Source organism: Kryptolebias marmoratus, linkage group LG15, assembly GCF_001649575.2.
Source record: "Kryptolebias marmoratus isolate JLee-2015 linkage group LG15, ASM164957v2, whole genome shotgun sequence".
NCBI classification, from domain to species: Eukaryota; Metazoa; Chordata; class Actinopteri; order Cyprinodontiformes; family Rivulidae; genus Kryptolebias; species Kryptolebias marmoratus.
The window spans coordinates 28,103,314-28,128,027 of record NC_051444.1 but is presented as its reverse complement, the minus strand read 5'-3'; the positions used below and the strand labels follow the sequence as shown (position 1 = coordinate 28,128,027).

Below are 24,714 nucleotides of genomic sequence, written 5' to 3'. Positions count from 1 at the left end.
GGAGTTTCCGCGATTGCGTGATGACGTAGCTGGCGGGAGTCGTGACGCACGGATTTCTTGTTTTCAACTCAGCGCGGGAGATTCGGTGGAGTCACCCGGTGAACTTGTAAGTCGTTTTCCCAACTAGTGCCTTAAACTGCAAATTAATTATAAGAGTCGGTTAAGAAAGAAAGAGTGTGAGTGTAACGCCGGAAGTAGCGTCCGCCTGTGTGTGCGTGCAGTTTGACGCTTTTTTAGCGAGATTTAGCTAAACTGCTAGCTTTAGCCTTGCGCCTCCGCTAGCTGTTTTTTAACAGCAGTGGCCGAGAATAGCTGGTGTACAGAGGCTGGACAGCTGTGTAATGTTACCCTGTTAGTCGCCTGTTGTGTGCTGAGTATTGTTTTTGTTTATGTGTCCAGTGTGGTTGGTCAAAAAAATGCCCTGTGAGAGGAAGCCGATGCGCTACGGCCACTCGGAGGGACACACCGAGGTCTGCTTCGACGACACCGGGAAGTAAGTCGGAACTCGTCGGGGTTCTCGTCCTCCAGCGCTGGCCTTCAGCTTGTTTGTCTGATCAGAAGGAAGAAGGGACGTGATCTGGAGGCACTGACACTGCTGTCTGTCGAATTGATTCATTTTGGCCTTTTTTTCCAATTAAAAACTGAATTCCTGCTGACTGAACTAACACATTAACCAACAGATCTAATGTAATGTGTTGCCTCCCATTCTGTCATGATTTAAAAACTCAGAGCAGCACAGGTTCACTCAGATTGTTTTTATTTATCAGGGGAGGAAGATACCCCTACATCGTATAAACATATGTTTGGCCATAGAAAATTTGAAAAATAAACACCTTCTGTTGGTTATAATGAAGAAGATCTCATGCTCACAATATAAATATGTGTTAGGTACGACTCTCAGCTACTACCACATCAAATTTTAGCTCAGTATATGTAAAATTGTCTGTGTTACAGCCATTTTTGTGCTGGCTATTGTTGATTGGCTGTGGTGGCCATCTTGAATTGGACCAGCTCCGAAGGTTAATCAGTTGAAGACGTACATCCAAGGATCCTTGACTGAAAGTTTCATTTAAATCTGCCCACTGGTTCATGAGATATTTTGCTAACAGAGTTGACACCAAAGGTTATTGCTACAACTTTTAACAGAGATCTTGCACCTGTTAGCACTTAAAGTGTGTGTAGGGGGTCAGTCTCCACTACTACCAGCACCAAATTTTAGCTCAGTATCTGTATAATTGACTGAGTTACAGCCATTTTTGCAGATTTTAAGATCAGTTGGCTGTGGCAGCCATCTTGAATCTGGTTGCATCCAAATGTGAATCAGTTGTAGAGGTGCATCAAATGATTGGTTTCTGCAAATCTCATTAAAATCCATCCAGTGGTATATGGGATATTGTGCTAACAGACACACAAACACACACAGACAGAGGCATATCCTCATGTGCCTCATATATGACAACACTGCACTCCCTTCACTTTGGGGTTCATGTTGAATTAAGCTCCTTGTTCAGTCTTACAGTCACTGATTCTCACACAGGTGATGCCTAATAAACCTGATAAAATAATCAGTGTGCGGTCGTTTGAATATATTTTCAAACAAAGACATTTCTTATCTGAGCTTAAATCTGGGCTTGTTTAAAGTTTCCGATTGAGGATTTAATGGTCGAAACGCGTCTGCTGATGGTTTCCTAAAGCCGGATCAAATGTCTCCCAGGTTTATCGTGACATGCGGGAACGACGGAGACGTTCGGATCTGGGAAGGTCTGGACGACGACGACCCGAAGTTCATCACCGTCGGGGAAAAGGCGTACTCTCTGGCGCTTAAGGTCGAAATCCTTCAGATTAAGAGCATCGGTTTGTAAAACTCGCGCAGCTTGCGTATTCAGACTGGTTGGCTCCTCCGCAGAAAGGCAAGCTGGTGACGGCGAGCTCCAACAACACGGTGCAGATCCACACGTTCCCCGACGGCGAGCCGGACGGCATCCTGACGCGCTTCACCACCAACGCCACGCACGTCGCCTTCAACGGCAGCGGCTCGAGAGTCGCAGCCGGATCCAGGTACGCCAGAGGGAAATATATATCACCAGCCTTTCATGTCAGAAAATAACTTAAAAAGTCAGTTTTATTGAATATTACAGCCTGATTTTACTATTTGTAGAAGGCCATTAAGTCATTTCCTGTTTTAGGTCTGTTAGGATTCCCAAAATTATTTCTATTTGCTAAATGCCTGAATAATGAGAGATAATATATTTATTACTTTCTTCAAAGTCACAAGGTTACATCCATTGTTTCGTATTTGCTCTCATGACTTGGGTCAATCGTTCAGTTTCCTGCCGCAGCTTCTCACAGCGGTTTGATGGACGTTTGTCCTCCTGACAGAACTGATGAAACTGAGACAGGCTGATCTCACATCTGACCTCAAATCATGTGGTGGATTGAGATCAGGGTTTTGCGATGGTCACTCCAAAACATTGACTTTGTTGTCCATTTTTTAACTAATGTGGCAGAATGCTGAGGGTCAGTGTCCATTTGAGGACACATGTGTCCCCAAGCTTGGACTTCCTGGCTGATGTCTTGAGACGCTGCTTCGTTCTTTTCCTTATGATGCCGTCTGTTTTAGGACAGGATCGGTACTTTATTCATTTCCATCCAGGAAGCTGTTGTTACAGCAGCGGTGGCATTTGTCTTGAGACCAAGAATAAAAATAAATACCATGTATGATGACATTTAATACAAGCTATAATTAATTTATACTGTATTTTCTGGACAATATGTAAGAAGTCGTAATGTTTTAGCACGACTTTGGTTAAACTACAAAGCTGCACCGCTTGCAGCATTAAGGCTCAGTTATAGTCGCGCAGGGCTCCGCCCACGGCGCACGAACCTGAGCGAGCAGTGGAGGCGTTTCTACTTGACGCTTACGTCGGTGCAGTATTCTTCCGTGAGCTTTAAACCGTTTGATTATCTTTGTGATCTCTCATAGAGGGTTCATATAAATCCTGATACAGGCGAACCAGCTCCGCTAGAGCAGCAAAATCCTCCATTTTGAATGGAGCGTGGCGAGCACGGTCCGCGCCAAGTTACAAAAATGACGATTATGGCGCCTTATAATCCGGTGCGCCTTATATATGACAAAAGTTCGAAGATAGACCGTTCATCGACAGTGCGTCTTATAGTGTGGAAAATACGGTAGATCATATAGATCAATTATCTATATACTTAGTGGTACACCAAATAATTGGTGGATATTTGCCATTTAAGAAAAAGAAATTGGCAGTTGGCCATATCTATGCATACTTAACAAACTACCAAACAGGAAGAAAAAGATGCAGCAACATCTACTACAGCCAGCTCACTTTAGCCCAGTATGCAGTTTGTTTGTTTGTTTTTCAGACATAATGCTCTTCTGTACAGTTCTAAGGTTTTCTAACTGTTGTTGAAGTCGTGTTTACAGTGTCACAAGGTGTTTTGCTTTTGTTTTTGGATTGATACATGCATTTTGCACCAAAACCCATTCCTCTCTAAAACACAGGACCTGTCTTCTTCCTGTGCAGTGTGATGGCAGGACATTCCCATGGTGTTTATACCTGGGTACAGTTGTTTGAACAGATGACCCTTCAGGCATCTGGAAATTGTACCCAAGGATGAACCAGAGTTGTGCAGGTTGACAGTTCTCCTGATATCTTGGCTATTTCCCTTTAATTTTCCATGATGTCACACAAAGAAGTATTTTATTTGAGGTCTGCCTTTAAATACATTCACAGGTGTGTCTCTAATTAACTCAAATGTTGTCAGCTAACCTATTAAAAGCTCCCAAAGCCATGACATCATCATCTGGGCTTTCCTAAACTGTAATCTTGTTGTATGTAAACTTGTGACTTTGAGGACAGTAATAAAGAGTCATTAGATGTTAGTCGGGCTTTTAGCAAATATAAATCATTTTGGTAATCCTGACTAATATAAAACTAACAGTTTAGTCTGATGTGGGTTTTTTTTATTCAGTGTATGTAAACATCTGGTTTCAGCTGTAACTGATGTAAAGGTTTATAAGACAGGATTTAGATTGGCGTTTTAAGGCGGCGGCAGTCTGCGCGGGCCTCAGCCCTGGTCACGCTAGCCGCTAGCTAATTATTAAACAGTTTTTCTCTCCAAGCTCGGGTCATTCAGAGAGCTTTCTGCAGCAGGTACGATGCTGTCGTTGTGCCGTTCAGCAATTAAAAAGCAGCCGTTCTGTTTAGAGCTGGATGAAATCATGGGCTCTCAGGACGCCCAGCCGACCGAGCAGATCCACCTGTCGCCTCCGAGCCGTCTCCCCATCCTGGACGTGATCCTGTTGCCGAAACGCGAGCACGTCGCTTCAGCTCGGTGGAACCGTGCGCGGCTGTAGCTGTCGTGTCTGATGTGTTCTGTGTGCTTCAGGTCAGCCCAGGCTGTGATGCGAAACACGTCTCCGCCTCGTGCTGGTTAGGATTCTTCTTGTTTTTTTTTGATTGGAGCTAAATGAGAATTGATTCTGTGTAAGCAGGCTGATGGGGGTAATAGAGGCAGCACGGTGCCGGGCTCGATGCTGCTGTTTTCACATCTGCTCATCTTATCGATTCCTAAGATTCTGCCGTCTGCGGGTCTGAGAGCGGGCGTCGGGATCGGTTTGTTTTCTCTTCATCGATTTAAGAAACTGCCTGTGATGTTTTCTTTGTTTGTTTTGCCCTCAGTGACTTCATGGTGAAGGTGGTGGAGGTGGCCGACAGCAGCCAGCAGAAGACTCTGCGGGGGCACGCGGCGCCCGTCCTCAGCGTCTCTTTCGACCCCAGAGATGAATTCTTGGTGGGTAATTTTCCTCTGATGTCAGGAATACCAGCGCCGAGGCCACAGTAGAGACTTGGGCCCGGTCCCAATACTCGCACTTACACCTTTTCACCCTTGTGCCCTTCAAACGCGCGTTCATGCTGAAGGGTTTGAGTGCGTAGTGTGTCCCAGTTCTCCGGAGTGCTCTTTAGCCCCGCCCCCTTTGTGTACTACATCCACCCTTCGGCTAAGCCCTCATCCAGGCGGACTTCGGCGAAGTATTTACCCACAATTCATCACTGCATGTGACGTTTTGATTTTTTTTTTTTATCTTTATTGACAATGAAAGGGTTTTGAATTAAACGGCAGAAATATGGAAGTGGTGACAGAGCAAGCTGCGTCTGTCACGAAAAAAGCTGTTCTTAAATGTAAAGTATTGAAATAATTCTTGTTTCACTCTGCTGTACAGGTGTGAATACTATCAAACTTTGCTCCATATTCAACAAGTCATAACAAAACACATTTGAACAGCCAAATATCTCCTGCAATGACTTCGGAAAGCAAAAATACCTAAACTGTTCTTTTAAAATTGTACTGGCACCTTCTTAAAATACCAAAACAGAGGCACAAGTCGATGATGTAACCTGTACTGTCCCAATTCTCCAATGTCTGCATGCTTGTAACCTGCTCACACGAACCCTTCTGTGCACTTTGACTGAGTACACACTTCATAGAGGGGCGTAGGGTGGAGGGCGAGTATTGGGACCAGGCCAAACTCTGTTGGAAGCTTCGAGTCACATTTATCACACTGATCAAGTCTGCACACAGTCTGTAGAAAACAGGACGTTCTGTACTGCCAGAAATGGGTTTAATATCGAAGGCCTAGTATTCCTTAAAGGAGTGCACATCTCTGGCCAGAGTTGGATCATCTTAGATCAACTAAGATCATATTATGTTAAGAACTGACGGCGTTTGGTCAATCCTTTAAACGGCGTGATCTTTGGTGTCACGCGATGTTACGTCACGCTGTGCGGTCTGTTGGCGCGTTATGAACGACTCTCAGCTACCACCACACCAAATTCTACCTCGACGTCTGTGAACCTAACTGAGTTGGAGCCGTTTTGGAGGTTTTTAAGGTCATTTGGCTGTGGCGGCCATCTTGAATCAAGTCGACTCAAAAACTTAATGAGTTGTAGGCCCTCATCCAAAGATTAAAGGTTTTTGAAAGTTTCGTTAAAATCTGTCCAGTAGTTCATGAAATATTTCGCTAACAGACAAACAAACAAAAAGACACTATTATTGCTTTCTTTTTACTTTTTTTTTCAGGAGATAATAAATATAGACTTTATATTTAAATAGTTACTTAACTATTAAAAAAATATAAAATAAATCTACAAAGAAATATTTTTTTGCTGCAACTCCTTAAAAATTACTGACATTGTGTATTTTTTTATAAATCAGCAGCATTCTTTTTATCCTGTGCAGCAACATGTTTATTTTATTTTGTCATTCTTGTTTAAAGTGTTTTCAGTTTTAGCATCAAATGATAAAACAGCTTCAGTGATGAGTTCATTATTCCGTGTATACAGAGAGGATTAAAGCGGAGCTGAATAAAACTTTGTATTTTGACGATGTGCGCTCTGTCTTCAGGCCTCGGCCAGCTGTGACGGCGCCGTCGTGGTGTGGAACATCGAGGATCAGGTGCGTCTGTGTTTCTGCGTCACGCGCTGTGAAACTGGACGCGTTCGTGTCTTGATGCTGTGTGTGTGTGTGTGTCCGCACAGACCCAGACGGTCAGCTGGCCTCTGCTGCAGAAGACGAACGACGTCAGCAACGCCAAGTCTCTGTGCCGGTTGGCGTTTCGGCCCGTGGCGGGGAAGGTCAGTCACGAAACCTCTGCGCTCGGTCGGGGGGAGGAAACAGTGCGTGGGTTCTGACTTGTTCTGATAAAACCGTGTGTGTGTGTTTGTCAGCTTTTAGCGGTTCCTGTAGAAACCAAAGTGCACCTGTATGAGCGGGGGTCCTGGGACCATGTGGCCACCCTGTCTGATGATCTGCTCACACAGGTGAGAACAAGTTGGCCGGGATCTATTTACGATCATTAGGCCTTCTGCAAATTATACCTCAGCATTAGGTAATGCTGTAAGACCTAATTCTGCCTGGAAACGCTTGTGGTGTTCTCTTATTACTGCATGTAATTTAGGGTACTAATATATATGTTGCTGAACTTTATTAGCATAAATCTGCAGAAGACAAGTTATATTTGCATCATGAAGCAACAGGATTTAAACAACAACAAATAAAAAGAAAACCGCTCAAACAAAAAGTTTACAAATTTGCCCACTGCCTTTCACGCCAGATTTAAACTAAGATCTCATCAGGAGAAAGGACAGGCAGGTACGTGAGGTTTCACACAGCCTCACGGGATACTGCGAGGTCTCGAGTTTTAACCATTTTAGTGTTTTTAAAAGGCTGTTTGACTGTGACGGCCATCTTCTGTTGAGTTGACTTCAAAAAGATCTACATCCAATTATTACTTTCTGAAAGTTTTCATGAAAATCTGCCAGTAGTTCCCGGCAGGCAGGGTTGACTCCAGCAGGTAATGATCTCGTACGCTCAGTTCATGCTCAGAGTATGGGATGTGGGTGATTCTCAGTTACTACCACACATATCTTTAGCTCGGTATCTGTAAACGTAGCTGAGTTGTGCTAATTTTTTGTGTTTTTGTGCGGTCAGGAACACGTTCCCACTGTACGACCACCAAACCTGAGCACATGTTATCACAGGCATGGCGGTGGTAATCCTGATCTGATTTTGAAGCAGTGAGTGGTGAACGGTGGGGCGTTGGATCACAAAGCGTCTCATGTAGACGCTTCCATAGCTCGTAACGCGATGTGCACCACTTCCGACTAAAACAGGTCGCCCTTCTGCTCTTTGAAATCCGCAGCAGATCAACGTGGTGGCCTGGTCCCCGTGTGGTCGGTTCCTGGCAGCCGGCAGCGTCGGCGGGTCGCTGACGGTGTGGGACGCAAACAGCAAGCTGTGTGTGGAAAGGTACGAGTTGTTTGCCGGCGGGCCCGTGGGCGGAGTTCATTTTACCCTTTGAAACTAAAGAACGCAGGTTAATGCATCAGAATACGCTGAAACCGAGTGACGTTTGACTGAACCTTCTTTGCTGCAACACTTTGACACGTTCAGTTAAAATCTGGAGTTTTAAACCACACAAGTAAAACAGAAACATGTTTTGCTAAAACGTTTTTCTTTTACACATATAAAACTGAGACTGATAAAGAAAAAAAGGATGTAAGATCATACTAAACTGCCAAGAAGGATAATTTTAGTTGTTTTTTTCCACCACTACTTGTTTTTCATCAGTTGTTTTTAGTTGTTTTTTCACCTGTTCCAGTCTGCTTCTTAACTAGTTCTGGTTAAGAGCCATGTTTTATAAAACATCTTTTCTTGTAAATGTTTGATTCTCCCTCTGTTGTCTTTGAGTTTCTGTGGATCAAAGTGTAGAGAGACACTTCATCTCCACAGATCACAGAGTTTGTGTCATTATTCCTACAAACACCTGTCTTAGTTTGGCCCAGGGTTATTTTATAAACAGTCGATGTTTGTGAACACTCTCTGGACAAGCATTTCTGACCTCTGATCATATTTGTAAACGCTGCTGCAGACAGGAGTTTACAGCGTTTCAAACAGATCTCTAAACACCAGGTGCAGGGTCGGCCATTAACTTTGAAGACTTTTGGACCTGCCCAGCTGGGAACTCGATAAATTTACCGACCCCGGCCTGCCTCCAGCTCCCGACAGAAGCGGTTCTTGGCTCTGGAAGCAGAACCAGATCTGACTCCGGTTTAGATCCGTGGAGCCTAATGGTGGAAAAAGCTCTTTTATTTTCATGAATCATTTCATTCGGAGCTGGAGGCGGGCTCATGGAGGCTGACGGACAATCAGAATGTTGTGAGGGCCATATTTAAAAATACGCAGCTAGTTTAACGTTTGGTCTGTTCAATTTAAAATTAAATTTTGGAATAGAGAAAGCTCCTCGGACAAGAAGCAAAATGTCTTCAATATATAAAAAACCAAAGTCAAGTTGCTTTGATTTCAACTCTTACGTCTAAATTTGGGCAGAACGGTACAATAATGTGCTTCAGCACAAAAAAGTTTAATTAAAAATGGAAACCATGAGCTCATTTTGTGTGTATACACTTGTTTCTGTTATCTGGTTTTTGTATCTTCAGCCTTATTAGAACCGGCAGTCCTTATGGGGACCAAAGCCTGACCCTGATTTGGTGGGACATCATTTTAGGTTTAGGGCTGTGATGTAATTTGAGTTTAGGTTGGAGTTGGCCAGGCTATGGTCAGGGTCGGGCTACTGAAATAAACGGACTTCAACATGAGTCCTAATAAGGATAGAAATAGAAACTCGTGGGTTTGATGTGTGTGTCGTCTTTGCTGCAGGCAGAAGCATGAGAAAGGCTTCACGGTGTGCAGTCTGGCCTGGCATCCGTCCGGCAGCCAGATCGCCTACACGGACACCGAGGGCTGCCTGGGCCTGCTGGACGGAGTCGGCACCTCCAGCACCAACAGCAGCACCACCAAGGTACCTCTGGCCTCTACAGCCCCGATTAAATAACTCAGTCCGTCTCTTTACAAGTCATTCAGTAGGTTGTTGAGCAAGGTTAATGATTTTGTGACAGAACAGTAAATATTATCAGCAGCTTATTTTCCTGCTGCTCACGATCAGTTCCTCACCGACCTCCTGACAGGCGTCTGAATCAAAACCTGCTAAAGACTACGACGACCTGTTTGATGAGGATGATGACGGCAGACTTATGGATGAAGGGCTGAGCGACACCAACTCTCCAGCCAAGAAGCGCGGCGGCGACGAGGACGAAGACGATGACTTCCTGGTGCCGTCCACTGGACGGGTGAGGAACAGAGGAGCCATCTTGGACGATGAGAACTCAATGGGTGAGGATAAAAAACCTGGATTGAGTCCGGAACCGGAAACATATCTTCTTTGGTCATAACTAAAGGGTCACATGTCAGAGCAGAGAGAAGTTTTTAACAAAGGGGTTACCTGTGACCTTGACCTTTGACCCCATGAACCTTTGAATCAACAGGCATCATCTTTGACCCATGAGGTGTCCAGCTGTGCAGTTTGACATTCCTACATTACACTGCTGCAGCGTTAGAGCACTATGTCAGCTGTGCTGTTGACCTTGAAATCATTGGTGATCACCCTTGACCTAAGTGGAGTCTTTTTCACTGAAACATTGTCAAATTCTTCCATGATTAAATATGAGAAACATACAGTTTAAATTGTATGATTATAGATGGTTCAGAATGTAGAAATTCAACCCCCCCCAACTTGTTTTCACCTGTTTTTGTGGGCGGTTTAAATCTGATTGCCCCTCATGATTCCAGCCATGGTTGTACCTACTGTACGTAGTGATAAAGACATTAATCCTGGTGACCCTGTGTAGTCCATCCTGTTTTTAATCTCTTTGGTTTGATGAAATACTGTCACAGAAGCTTTAGTGTGGCTGCATCGTTCAGGTTAAAGAAACGGTTATTTCCTTTCAGACACAATATCTCTGAAGCTGGGTCCAGACAAATTCAGGGATGACGATGACGCCGGCAGCACTGTGGCTCCTGAAGCCGCTCCTCTGGCCCCGCTGCACCCCGTGTATGAGGGGCCGATGCCGAGCGCTCCCCAGAAGGCCTTTCAGCCAGGCTCCACCCCGGCGCACCTCACTCACCGCTTCATGGTAGGGCCGTTTGTAGACCTGACGTTCAAGCCGTGGCCTCTCACCTGTGCCGTAACGACCTGGCTGTGTCTCAGATGTGGAACTCCGTGGGGATCGTGCGAGGCTACAACGACGAGCAGGACAACGCCGTGGACGTGGAGTTTCACGACACGGCCGTGCACCACGCCATGCACCTCACCAACTCTCTGGGTCACACCATGGCCGACCTGTCCCAGGAGGCTGTGCTGCTGGCCTGCCCCGGCACGGACGAGCTCGCCAGGTGAGCCTCCTGAGCGTCGGTGCTCTCAGTTCCGGCCTTCCGGTATAAATGTCTCAAACCACCGGTGTCTTCCCAGTAAGCTGCAGTGCCTCCACTTCTCATCATGGGACACCAATAAGGAGTGGATGGTGGACCTGCCGAAGGGCGAGGACGTGAAGGCGCTGTGTCTGGGACAGGGCTGGGCCGCGGTTGCCACCAGCGCACTGATGCTCAGGCTCTTCTCCATCGGAGGAGTCCAGAGGCAACTCTTCAGCCTGCCGGGACCCGTGGTGTGCATGAGCGGACACGGAGAACAGCTGCTGGTGGTCTACCATCGAGGTCTGACACACACACACACACACAGTCTCTCTCACCGGGTAGTTTTAATTCTGTGTTGAACTGTATGTTTGATAGGCTGAGGCTTTGGGCTGGTATTTTAGGTTTGTCTGATAGATCAATCTTCTTGGCTTCAGCTACGAACAGATCCCATCCCTGTCCTGTTCGTTTTGGTGTTCCACAAGGCTCTGTTTTGGGGCCATTGTTGTTTCTGCTCTATCTGCTCCGCCTTGGTCCGATACTTTCATCTTTTAAGGATATTTATCATTGTTATGCTGATGATATCCAGGGCTATATATCTTTTCTTCCTAATGAAGTTTTAAAATTGCATATTTTACTGACCTGTCTGGATTCAGTTAAAGAGAAAACTGAAGTAATCATCTTTGCACCAGAACAAAACAACTGTAACGATAAACCAGATCCTTGGGCCTCTTGGTTATTTTGCTAAATCTTCGGTTAGAAACCTTGGGGATAATTTTCAACTCAGGTTTTACTCTGTAGAATCATGTAAAGCCTCTGGTTCATTCCCGTTTCTATCATCTGCAAACTATTGCCAAGCTTAGCCGTATCGTGTTTCGTCCTGAAATGGAAATCTTAATTCATGTTTTTTTTTCGTCTCACCTAGATTTTTGCAATGCGCTGTACTCATGTTTAACAAAAACCTCCCCAGACCAGTTGCAGTCTGTGCAGAACGCTGCTGCTAGACTTCTGACTGGATCTTTAAAATGTTGTCTTATAACTCAACTTCTAATGAAGCTTCGTTGGCTCCCAGTCTATTATCGAGTGGTTTTCAAGATTTTGTTTTTGACTTGGCGAGCTCTGCGTGGACAGACACCAATTAACTATCAGGGCCTCGAGGTCCTGTGATAAAGACCTGCTGATTGCCCCCCCCCAGACAAAAAACTAAAGGAGACAGAGCCTTTTCTTCTGGAACTCCCTCCCTTCCTCCTCCAATCAGCGGACTCTGTGGCTTCCTTTAAAGGCCGGCTAAAAACTTATCTTTTTACATCTGCTTTTGCCTAAATTTGTTTTGTGCACTTGTTATTTTGTTTGTTGAAGCACCGATTTTTATCTTGAGAGGTGTTATATAAATAAAGTTTTACTTACTTTTTTTTTTTACTTGTGTATTTTTATCTCCACCAAAAGGTGAAAGACGGGCGATAATAATAATTTTTGACTTGAACCACTGTACATATTCTAAGGAAGCACTCAAAGTAATCTCTGGATCATGGCTGTACATCTGCAGCTGAATAACTTGTCGTTTTCAGGTGATAATAAAGAAAATCACCTGATTTCTGAGCTCCCACCAAGTGTCAACAAACACGTTCAGATTATTAGCTCCTTTAATCTTTTGCTGAAGATAATCACTCAACAGCTAAGGATTTCAACAGACATTTATTCACATTTTTCTTCAAATTTAGTCAGAAGTTCTGATTCATTTTGAAGCAAAAGCAGCTTGTAGGATTAAAGTTTCTTACACTGAAAACCTTGATAATCGTTTTATTTTTTTGTTTTTACTTTGCTTATAAATATTTATTTCTTTTTTCCCCCCGCACTCAAACCAGCGACGAACTTCACGATAAACGAGGCTTTCAGAAGCTTTAAATAAGCCTCAAAGGTTTAAGTGTTCACGTCATTTCCTCTTGTTCTGTGGTTTTGTAAACCACGAGGCTGCGCTGACGGATCAGCCACACAAAGCGGGCTCAGCTCGACTGTGTTTTGTTTGACAGCGACGGCTTTCGACGGGGAACAGGCCCTTGGCGTTCAGCTGCTGCAGCTCAGTCACAGGAAGAAGCAGCTCATCAGCGGAGAGCCCCTCCCTCTCTCGCCCAGATCCTACCTCTCCTGGCTCGGGTTCACGGCCGAAGGTCAGAAACAGAGATTCCACACTTAGGTCCCCAAAATCCCAACGGAAGTCCTCTTAACGCGCGTGTGTGTGTTTTTCAGGTACCCCCTGCTACGTGGATTCAGATGGAGTGGTACGGATGCTGAACCGCTCACTGGGAAACACGTGGACGCCGGTTTGTAACACCAGGGAGACCTGTAAAAGCAAATCGGATCATTACTGGGTGGTGGGCGTGCACGAGAACCCTCAGCAGCTCAGGTGAGAACTGTTCAGTCAGTAGTTTGAGTCTTTACAGTGAAGGGAACCCTCATTTTCCACAAGTGATGAAGAAAATACAAATAAGGAGTGAAATAAACAAACTGAGGTACTGATATTCTGCTTTATGGCCTCTTCAGTGCTGTAAGAATAAAATGTGTTGCATTTTAGCCACTCATTTTAAGCTTGGATACCAGATTTCCTGTAAATCTCCTCTTGTCCTGTCAGGTGTATCCCCTGTAAAGGCTCCGGGTATCCCCCCACCCTGCCTCGGCCCGCTGTCGCCATCCTTCCCTTTAAGCTTCCTCTGTGTCAGACCGCCACAGAAAAGGGCCAAATGGAGGTAAACACAACAAGCAGATAAAACCAAAGGAGAAATGTCGGAAACACTTTATTTTTCACTTTACTAGAGTATTGTGGCTTAACATTTGACAATTTTATTAGCTGCATACTAAGATCGGAGCTACTTGTCAGTTTTCTCTCCTTTGAAGGCGTGCAGCGTTGACTCGTCTTCTTTATGAGCCCCACCCCCAGCGTAGTGTTTGAGTCTGTTACTCCAATGTCAGGGCTTCTATTAACATCTTAAAATGTTCTTTCTGTCATCTTTTGTCGTCTTCCAGGAGCATTACTGGCGCTCAGTCCTCTTCCACAACCACTACGGCTTCCTGTCCTCCAGTGGCTACGAGATCAACGAGGACGCTCAGAACGAGTCCCAGAAGGAGCAGCAGGAGCTGCTCATGAAGATGTTCGCTGTAAGTGTGAACATGTTGTTGTCACGCAGCAGGAGAGCGAACACTCAAACACAAACGGTTACGCGCTGAAAACTGAGTCTGGTTTTGTTGCGTAAATTCACCGTATAAAGGAAAATGGTGCCATTAGGCAGCGGGGGTGACTTTTTTTTTGGATCTTCAGATCTTGTCTACAAGGACACATTTTTTTCTCAAACTGTATTCTTTTTCTCGGTTCTAAAATGTTCATTTTGAAGGGCAAAAACACTGTAGTAACCATGCCACGTCCGTGTGAGGCGCTGTAACGCCGCCTTGAAAATACACCAGCTCAGGTTCTGCCACAGTTTCTTCCTGACCCTAAAGGAGAGAAAATGGCTTCCTGTAATCGGTGAAACTGACTGAGACGGTGTTTTGTCTGCAGCTGTCCTGTAAGCTGGACAGGGAGTTCCGCTGTGTGGAGCTGGCCGACCTGATGACTCAGAACGTGGTGACGTTGGCCATTCGCTACGCGTCCCGGTCCAGGCGGATGGCCCTGGCTCAGCGCCTCAGCGAAATCGCGCTGGAAAAGGCCAACCAGATTCAGGAAGACGAGCCGGAGGAGCCGGACTACTCCAGTGTCAGACGGACCTCTGGGTAATTTTAAACTTTTCTGTTTTGTTGGGTTTTCAGGCAGAGAGGGGCCAGCTAACCCAATGAAATGAGTTACACAGAGTTGTTAAATAAAAATCAGAGGTTTATGGGATTGTTTCAACAAGAAGAAAGTCTCATTGGAGAGCTCTAGATGATTTTATTTGGCTCAGATGATTGTTTGTCCTGTTAAAGTCCTGACAGTGAAGATGATCGAGACGTGAGATGTGTCATGATGTGGGGCTGGACTCCCAGTGTCTAAAGGCTCTTCAGAGAAGGGTTATTATCAAGAAAAGTTACAGCAAAACGAGCAGAAAAAGGAGGCATTTTTGAGTTCACTGTAAGGAATTAGCTGAAGATGGGATTTTTATCATAGAAAGACAAATTTAAACCGTCATCAGGAGCTGAGCAACAAAGTAAAGGGAAGAGACAAGTTTCCACAGGACAGGGATGAGGCAAAAAGGATGACAGAAAATAGGTTTTTGTTTCCTTTTGGAGCCTCTGTAGGTCCTCCCAATCAGCGCTCCCTGAGCTGTAGTCACCTGGCCTTCCTTTGCCTTGAGGAACAACATCAGTACTGCAGTATCAGTCACCTAATGGCATTGACTTTAATAACTTTGATGTATTTATAGTGTTATCTGCAATCTGTGCAGCAGCAGAGAGCTGATTAATGCGAGTATCAGACTGAGACTCAACACCGGCCTGTACTTTATCTTAAATGGCTCTTCAGCTGACTCTATTTGCTGCTAAAGAACAGAAATGTTTCCAATGCGCATCAGAAACAACTCGTATGGGCTGGGAATTATTGTCCGGGCTGCAGGGAGCGAGATGAGCTGAAAGTATGTCTGTGTGCCTGAGCAGGTTTGGTGAAGGACGTTACAGCACCAAACACCATCAGCAGGAGGAGGAGGAAGGAAAAGAACTGGGAGAGGACGAGGCTGCAGGGGAGAAGGACGCGGAGGAGGAAACGGAAACCAAAAAACGTAAGTTTAAACGTTTCTGGCCTGTAGCCTTCTTTAAGTAATGAGCCCAGCTGACGAGCTCCGGTTCTGTTCTGTGTTTCAGGCGTGAATCCGTTCGCTAAAGAAGCAGGTTCTCCTGTGATGCCGTTGCTGACTCCAAGTGAGACAGAGCACTTTAAAATAAAGATTTTAAAGGTTTTATTTGTTAGCTAATAAGGGGTTCAAAATGACAAACTATTGTCAGCAGATTTGATCCGTTAGTGGCTGATTTCTGGAAGAGGATCATCTGAGTTTCTTTGTTTTTACTGAAAAAATGGATTTATACTTCACTACATAAGTGACTTCAGGTTTTGGCTAAAATCAGAGAAGAAACAACAAAACTGACTTAATGATCATAAATCGGCTGTCTGTCAAAACTGGCTGTAAAACATCAGAAATCAGCATATTTATCACATTTTATTATAATGTAACATTATGATGGGGTGTGCCTCACTAAAACAAGCTTCTTCAGTTGCTCTTTGTGTTTGACGTTTAGTTATATTCGCCTCATTCAAAACTGTAATATTTAGTGAGGATTGTTGTTTTTTATGTTTTGTATCTGACAGATTTTATTTATCTTTCAGTCGGTAAAGTTGGGCGAGCAAATCCCTTCAAGGTGAGGACTTTGTGTATTCATTTATTGTTTTAAACACCAAATTATATTTCTGCAACTATCTAACCTCTCACTCTGATTAGTTCCCCTGAAAGAGAACAACTGTTAATGCTTTTTTGTTTTTATCCTATTTTATTAGTTTGACAATTAATAAAAATCTAAATTCATGATTTTTACATCAGTGCTATATTCACCCCCGACTATAGCTTTTCCTGTCATCATTGCCTGTAGTTGATAAGATTATTATATATATATAATATTATATATTATTATATATTAATAGTACCACTTTATGTCAGCAGGGGGTGGTGTTGAACCAGCTTAACATAAGTACTTAATGACATATAATTACTTTTGCCAATATAAAATTAACTATAGCTCATTATACAGGTTTATATTTACTAATTACCAATAAACAATGTTCAGTCTGCTTCATAAGCTGGACGTGTGGCTCGACTCCCTGCTTTTAGTTGGAGGAGCTTCCATTTGTTGGAGCGAAGGTGGATTGGGTTCAGATCCTTTTGTGGTCGACTCCTTGGTGTTTTGTGTCCGACGTCCCGTTTTAAATTTGATGCGTTCAGGTTTGTGGTTCTGGCAAACCCACGTCTTCGTCCGGTCAGCCTCGAGTGACCAACATCCTGGACAACATGACGTCCAGCAGGAAGTCGACTCCGCTCAGCAGGTCTGCAGGGAACCTGAGCAAAAACCCCGTCCTCAAACCGCTCGCCCCCAGGTCCAAAACCAAGGTAATCAGAGAACTTCAACAGTTGAATGTCTTTTCTTTACTTCTTGATGTTTAAAAGTCCTGATGACTTTGGTTTAGATCATCTCTTTTGGTCTGAGCTGCTGCTTGTCTTGGCATTTTTTGGACAAAAAAAAAAAAACCAACAACCTAGATTTGTAATCTTACCTCTTATCTCCTGGTTAAATAAACTTATAAAAGACAAAAAGGGGAAGGTTGTCAACAGTCTGCTGCTCTGAAGTCATTTAGGCTTGTCACAATAAATAAACAGTTATTAATAATGTCCCAGCAACTTAGAGTTTTTGTTTTTGAAAAGCCATCCATCCATTTCATTCACCAGCTTTTTCCTTCCCTGGTCGTGGGGAGCTGGTGCCAGTCTCTTGGGGTCATTCTGTGAGAGGCGGGGGACAACCTGGACAGGTTACAAGTCCATCACAAGCCACCCGTCCATTCATTTTCGGGTTGTGAGAGCAACAGGACCAGAAGACAAACCCAGACCTCCCTCTCTCCAGCTCCTCCTGGAGGATCAAAAGGTGTTCCCAGACCTGAGACGATATATAATCCCTCCATAGAGTCCTGGATCTAAAGGGTCCGAAGGGAGGCGTCCTAATCAGCTGCCTGAACCACCTCAGCTGACTCATTTCGATGTGGAGGAGCAGCAGCTCTACTCCATCATCCAGGGGAGCTTGGAGCTCCTCACCTCATTTCTGCAGCTGAGCTCAGCCGCCCTACAAAGGAAGCTCATTTCAGCCGCTTATATCCAGGGCGTGATCCAAACCTCATGACCATGGATGAGGGTTGGAACATAAATGGAGCAAGAAATCCAGAGTTCTGCCTTTCGGCTCAACTCTTTCTTCACCACGACTGATCGAAGCAACGCCCTCATTACTGAAGACGAAGCCCCGATCCGTCGATCCATCTCCCGCTCCATCTCACCATCACTCCCAGATACTTGAGCTCCTCCACTTTTGAGAGTAATCTGCGACCCGAAGGGAGCATTTCCCCCTTTTTGGGTTGAGAACCACGGCCTGGAAACCCTCCCAGTTGACGCTGAAGGTCATGGCTTGAAGACAGCCTTGGAGAGTCTAACCTGCACAAAGAATGTGCAGGTTTCAAACATCATGTATTTATTTATTGAAGTTCTTTTATTAGTAATCAATGACTTTAAATCATTGTAAGATTGAGGAGAATTAATGTGACAAAGTTAAATGCTGAAAAACAGACTCACATTTGGCTTTATTTCTTTAATTGTTATAGTTTATGAGCCTTTGATTTGTAATTGAATGACCTAAACAATAAAATCTCAATGAAATGTTTTTTCCGTGATATTTTCAGAATAAAATTGGTGATATGTTAATTTTTGGCCTCTCCGCTTGTCCCTGCAGAGCCAGTCCACTCTGCTGCAGATGACTGGCGCCGCAGCGGCGGCTCGGAAGACGACTCAGGAGGACCCAGAACCGTCTGCGGATCAGCAGAAACCAGCAGATGTTCCGCCTCCAGCCTCACCTGCAGAGAACACCGAAAACAAGAGGTGAAATCAAAATGAACTCTTGAGAATTATTAAAACTTCCTGGGATCCAAACCAATTTTTCTCTCTTGGTTCTGTGACTTCAGGCCGAAGACGGGCTTCCAGCTGTGGCTGGAGGAGAACAGGAAGAACATTATTGCTGACAACCCGGACGTGGATGAGACCGACGTCATTAAAGAGGCGATGGGACGATTCAGGACGCTGTCAGCAGAGGAGCGGCTGGTACGAAACCCCGACTGAACTGAAACGTTACACATTTTGAAAGAGAAAAAAAGTTCAGAAATCTGTAATTAGCACGGCCACCTGATTTTATAACCTCATCCAACACAACATATTTTGACACCATTAGAAAGATCTCATCCATCCATCCATTGTCTTCCGCTTATCCGGGNGTAACCACAGGATGTGTCCCCAAAACCCACAAACTTCAATCGCGCACCAATCTTTGAAAATGTTTCCTGATGCAGTGTTCATCAGGAAAGACGTGTTTTAATTAATACTGTCACGCTTCTGACGCACACCTTATGAGAAAAATACAAAATGACAGAAGATGGTACACATTTTGAACTAAAAATAATCTCTTTTTTTTTTTTTTTGCAACATTAGACTCATTTATTTGCTTTGTTTTGACAAATTTCTTGTCCTACTTTTCAAAAGGTAAAATAAAAAAATGCAAATAAGAACTGAAGCTGTCATCCAGCGCTGCGGAAGTATAACACTTTAATTTATGGATTCTTAATTTAAAACCCACAAATAAAAAATAAAACTTTGACCGAACGCCAGAGCAGTTATTGGTTACGTGCCACATTTCACCCAGAAGAAGAAGAAGAAGAGGCTGCGAAACGTAAACCGCAGCTAGGGAGACACAAAGGAAGCACTTGGCTCCGTGGCCTTTTGGAAAAACACACAAGGAAACGGGGTCAAAGTTCAGCCAGAGTTTAAAGTGACACTTAACTCCCTTCAGATACGAAGACTGTTGTTTCCGTCACTTTCTGACTCCTCGGCCTCTTTAAAGATTTAACAGTTTGAATTAGTTGCCATGTTGGAAACAGGAAAAAAAAAAAAAAAAAAAAGCACCAAATATTTTACTTTTAACTACATTTAACCCTGCAATCCAGCAACCAGCTGTATGTACGCATGTAGAACCATACAAAGATAAAAGTGACTCTTTTGAATATGTGAAAAAAAGCAGAAGTGGAGAAATAAAAAGGACAAACGGGGCACAGCCACTTCCACGCGCCTCCCGTCTGGTCTCTCTATCAGCTCGCTGCTGCGTTTGTAAAGCTTGTACAGTTTTAAACATGCGATTAGGTGCGCCCGGACCCGCCTCTTAGCCTTCCTTTAGTCTGTAAGCGTGCTTTCTAACAAAAAAAGAAGATTAAAAATTGCCTTGACACTTTGAACGAAGTTCAACAGATTTCAAGACCAATGAATGGACTCTTTATTTCCAAGAAAAAGTCTATTAAGCTGATTTCTCGCCAAAAAGGACAAGCAGGGAAAGATCGGAGAACCTTGAAAAATTCTACTCGCCATTTGTTGCCGCGACCGGGACGACTCCTTTCATTTAGCGACAACTATAAACGGCCCATACACGTGTTTATTCCTCACAGGGCTGTGATAATGTGTTTACAGTCTGTACCGGCGGGGTTAATAAGGTGGTCCCACTCGTCTCAGACATGTCCACTACAGGCGGATCGATGTCCCCCGTCCATTTTATACCAGTTGCCACCGTTGCAGAAAGACTAGCCCGACGCGTGTTAACGGACTTCTCCACAGCCACGTAAACCCTCCAGGGTCAGAGGAGAACCGAGGATCTAAAAACTAATCAACCAACATTCGTTATGTGACGAGGAGAACCATTCCTTGTATTTTCGCTGCCGCCGAGAAGACCAAACTCAAACCAAAACAGACATTTTCAGTCACCGCAAACGGGAGAAATTCACAAACATCATGCTGCAGAGTTTAGACGAAAGTGATAGATTTAATTTTTAAACCGATTCCTAATATGGACCAAACGCCAACATCTGGATGTGATTAATAAAGTCAAAATCACGCAGACTTTTGAGGACATTTTGTTTCAGCAGTCTTGGTCTGAAACAAGATCTGAGGACATCTCGACACAGCTGTTGGTGTCTGGGATCTGAGAATGATCCCCCCGCCTTATAACACAGCCGATACTTTTAGTTTTAAGCAATTTCACGTAGTTTTCCGAATCACTGCATTCAGCTACCACACCATCTCTCAGTCAGTAGTTTTAATACAAACTACATATATAATCTTTTAAAGAGTAATCTTAACATGTGACTTATAAAAAACTGAAGGCTTTTGCACAACAAACAAAGCAGCACATGTACCATAGTGTATGTATTTGTACCAAAGATTTGGGGTACAAGTAATTCAGTATGGCATGAAGTCAGTTTTGTTTGAAACTTGTACAAACGTTCACGTGCAGAGCTCTACGGTTTTTAAAGAAGGTGGCCCATGAAGCAACAGCATACCAAAAGAGGATGGAGAACACAGACAGAGCAGAGCTCGAGGATCCCCACAGGTCTGCCGTTTGGGAACATTACGGTTTCTGAGTCAACTACGGCGATGGCAGAGAAGGAGAAAATTGGTTGAACAACAGCTTTACGTTGGCATTAGGTAGGTAGGTGGCTCCATGTGGAAATTAATCATCCACTTGAAACAGAATTACCCAAATGGAAAAGTAACTGATGCAAAGAAAAAAAAGGGCAAACCTGCCTGCCTGTAGCATTCAACCAAACTCATAACAGACACCAGAGGTTTTCATAGCAGGAGACCTATTTTCCACACAACTAATACCGTCACGTCCCAAAGTTCACTCTCCTCAGTGTTTTAGCCAGCTTTAGACAAGCAGGTACAAGCTCCAGCTGTCCCAGACTTAACCAAAGCTTCTGCTGTATGTGTGCTTATATTCAATTCAAGGATACTTTATTAATCACCAAGGGAAATTAAATGTTGTAGCTCATAATCTTGGTTTCGTTAAAGAGCTGTTATAGATGCTGATGGCTGTGGGCAGGAAGGATCTCTCCTCCCGATGTGTCCTCGAAGAGCTCCACCGGGTGAGCCTCGCTGGCCTCCTGGGGAGCCATAACAGCTGAGCTCTGGAAGCTCAGGTCAGTCTTGAAGTCCTGGGCGATCTCCCGGACCAGGTGCTAGAAGGGCAGCTTCGGGATGAGCTGCTCGGTGGTACCGAGCCTGTAGCGGTGAGGCTTCTTCACTCCGCCGGTGATCGGGGCACTCCTGCGGGCGGCTTTGGTGGCGAGCTGCTTCCTGGGAGCTTGGTTCTGGCCATGACTGGACTTCAGGGTTCTTCACATTTAACACTTGTTGTCATGGTTAGGCATCGTAACAAAATGTCCAAAAGTAAAAAAGATTTCAGTAAAAATCCTTCCAGCTGCACAGCATCCAATACCAGAGGAAATAATGATTTCCAAAAAAAGTGATTTACAACAAGAAAAAAAAGAGGAATAACATTTTCAAAAGCAATATCTCAGAGTGAATGGAACAGAGCTACTCCAACATGCAGCCACCTCGAGCGCCGCAATTCTAGGATATTCATCTCTTTATTGCCTTTAATGTAACTGGACTGAAAACATACCCAACTTCAAAAGATTCGTACCAAACAGGGATTTCTGCGTACCGTTACAACTCTAATGTGCTGAAAAAAAGACTTGCTGAGTGAGTGGAAATATAACTCAAAGGCACGTCCACTTAATAATATAAATAAATAAACAAACCAAACATTAGGAGATGGTGAGAGCTTATTTATGTCGTGATAGCGTAGCTAAAAGCTTTTAATTGAAGTTCGAACTCTGTACTTTCACCCTGAGATTTTGAGTACTATGAACCACAAAAAAGGAGGGTTTCGGTACATGTTCCAGTTATTACCTCCCCCAAGGATAGCAAGGCCACCTGATTTTTATAACCTCATCCAACACAACATGTTTTGATAAATCTTTCAAAGACAAATCCAACGCAATTTGAATTTTTAAAATCGCTCCACTGGTTACCAACTTTTTGTCAAAAACGGATCATCAGAATGGGTCTAAATGAATCCAGTTCTTAAACAGGCAGCGACAGGAAGTCCTGAGTTTAACTTCCTGGATCTTCTGTTCTCACGCCGGGCCGAAGCTGAGGAATCGCTCTGATTGGCTGGAAACTTTCAGGTTATTCCCTCGCAGATAACACACGAGCAAAGCAGTCCAAAGTGCCAGCTCCCACTCGGCTCTTTGCTGACGTCTGTCATAAAATGTTTCATTTCATCTGAGCTGAGAAATGGATGAATGAATGAATGAATGAATGAATTAGCTCGATCACTGCCTGACCCAGTCAGCTATAGCGCCACCGTGCGTCGTTTATTTAAAGGATTAAGAACATAAAGAGGATGGACGGGTTGGGAGTGAAGGCCTCAGAGTTCAATAGTGAGGATAAAAACACTGAAAGCATGTTTTTAGTTGCACTCTTGTCTCTAAAGACATGCTGTGGCTCGAAATACTTTACTCTTCTTCTGACTTCTAACATGCCCAACACCAAGAGAAACACAATAATGTGTGTGTCAGAGTGTGAGGAGAACAGGTACTGTACTCTTTACATGCACTGTCAGCTGAACGTTAAAAGAAAAAAAAAATCAATGCTCCAGGGCAGAAATATTAACACACAACCGACATGAGCTCACAAGTTACTCATTAATGAAGAAACTTCTGTCGTGGTGGCCGCTATTTATTAAAACTGAAACATCCTCACTGTCACCAACGTTTAAAAACTACAGATACAGTAAAACCAGTGTTAATAGTTTACAATAAACAGCAGCTCAGCCTGAGGTTCAGCTTCCTTCACTTTAGCGGCTCTGTTTGACCAGATCTGCTCCAGGGTCACTGTGCTTTCAGTCACTGCCGCGGCCCGGCGTGTGTACGCCTCCACAGAAAAGGGATCGATGACAGCCTTACTGTCCCGTGTCACAGGCTTTCTGAGTTTTACCTCAGAATGTGAGCTAAATTGGGTTGTAGGATTTGTACGTTTAGTAAAGTTCGACATATATTGTGGAAAAAAGGGAAATCGTGTGTTTTTCAGTTTTTGTTTTAGCGGTTCTAGTTGTCAGCAGGTGGGGCCTCAAATGACCCCGACGCGGCGGCGCGCCCATTTGAGAGAAGGAATTGTTTTTTTTCCTGATCCTTGTGGGTCCGTCAGCAGACAACAGAGCCCGTCGTTAGAAACCGTTCACTCGGCGCCCGGTTTCACCTGTCGGCGGGTGAATGAACGAGGGCAGCTGTGTCAGTAATAAACCACTTCACACGTTCACCTTCCCGCTCCCAACCCCTGCATACATCAAGTCTGTCGGTGTTAAAAACAACAACAAACCCCAGCAGGCAAAGAGGCTGTGGGTGTGAGGGTTGCCTGGGAACCCAGCCGAGCGCCAGGCGTTGATCTTATGATAATGCTGTCAGCTGGGCGATCTGCAGGGCTCTAATTATGACAGCGCTTCTCACTCATTTCGGCTTTTGATCATTTTAATTTCATTGCCGGCAGTTTTTTTTTTCTGCATCCTTTTTTTTTTGCTTTTTTTTTCTCAAAGGCAAATATTTGTGCTGAAACACGGCAAGCTCACACTTTATACTAAAAAGATTATTTGTCCTGGTGACGCAGTGTTAAAGTTAGTTTTCTGAATACAGCACACTGAGAGAAATAACCCCTAAAAACCTTCAGCCTCTCTATGAACGATTTCCGATTTCCGCCTAATAAACATAAGAAGTTACAACAACCGTTCTGCTCTCTGTTCAGTAGTTTTTGGTAGTTTTCAGGGTTTCTTATCTGAATTAATCTGTTTATATCTGAACAGTAACTAACAGTGTGTCTGAGGTAGGGAGGCCAACAGTCTGTATGATATATCTGAATGTCAGCGTCCATTTTGTTTCTATTATAGCACATTAAAGAACAACAAGGTGCTTTACAGCAGGAAAAAAAACTTTAACTAAAACAAGCAAATGTCACAGCATAAAGACCTGATAGGACCAGGCATCCTCACCAGGGAGGCATCCAGGAGGCATCCTCACCAGATGCCCGAGCCACCTCAACTGGCTCCTCTCGACGTGGAGGAGCAGCGGCTCTACTCTGAGTCCGTCCCGGATGACCGAGCTTCTCACCCTATCTCTAAGGGAGAGCCCAGACACCCTGCGGAGGAAACTCATTTCAGCCGCTTGTATTCGCGATCTCGTTC

At 44.3% G+C, this 24,714-nt stretch overlaps 1 protein-coding gene across 1 annotated transcript in view; it reads left to right on the top strand.

Annotated features, from left to right (window-relative positions):
- Positions 1 to 31: 31 nt before the first annotated feature.
- wdhd1 (WD repeat and HMG-box DNA binding protein 1) overlaps positions 32 to 24,714 on the top strand; it is a 27,170-nt gene continuing 2,487 nt past the window's right edge. The window contains exons 1-25 of the mRNA XM_017426721.3: positions 32 to 106; positions 400 to 493; positions 1,715 to 1,826; positions 1,907 to 2,058; positions 4,713 to 4,824; positions 6,436 to 6,486; positions 6,570 to 6,665; positions 6,759 to 6,851; positions 7,733 to 7,839; positions 9,250 to 9,391; positions 9,558 to 9,762; positions 10,378 to 10,562; positions 10,637 to 10,821; positions 10,898 to 11,139; positions 12,867 to 13,004; positions 13,084 to 13,240; positions 13,466 to 13,580; positions 13,858 to 13,989; positions 14,387 to 14,598; positions 15,454 to 15,575; positions 15,658 to 15,714; positions 16,178 to 16,209; positions 16,788 to 16,952; positions 18,334 to 18,479; positions 18,563 to 18,698. Coding sequence (XP_017282210.1) covers positions 417 to 493; positions 1,715 to 1,826; positions 1,907 to 2,058; positions 4,713 to 4,824; positions 6,436 to 6,486; positions 6,570 to 6,665; positions 6,759 to 6,851; positions 7,733 to 7,839; positions 9,250 to 9,391; positions 9,558 to 9,762; positions 10,378 to 10,562; positions 10,637 to 10,821; positions 10,898 to 11,139; positions 12,867 to 13,004; positions 13,084 to 13,240; positions 13,466 to 13,580; positions 13,858 to 13,989; positions 14,387 to 14,598; positions 15,454 to 15,575; positions 15,658 to 15,714; positions 16,178 to 16,209; positions 16,788 to 16,952; positions 18,334 to 18,479; positions 18,563 to 18,698 — 3,171 coding nt within the window. The 5' untranslated portion in view covers positions 32 to 106; positions 400 to 416. The remainder of the gene's footprint in view (positions 107 to 399; positions 494 to 1,714; positions 1,827 to 1,906; positions 2,059 to 4,712; positions 4,825 to 6,435; positions 6,487 to 6,569; positions 6,666 to 6,758; positions 6,852 to 7,732; positions 7,840 to 9,249; positions 9,392 to 9,557; positions 9,763 to 10,377; positions 10,563 to 10,636; positions 10,822 to 10,897; positions 11,140 to 12,866; positions 13,005 to 13,083; positions 13,241 to 13,465; positions 13,581 to 13,857; positions 13,990 to 14,386; positions 14,599 to 15,453; positions 15,576 to 15,657; positions 15,715 to 16,177; positions 16,210 to 16,787; positions 16,953 to 18,333; positions 18,480 to 18,562; positions 18,699 to 24,714) is intronic.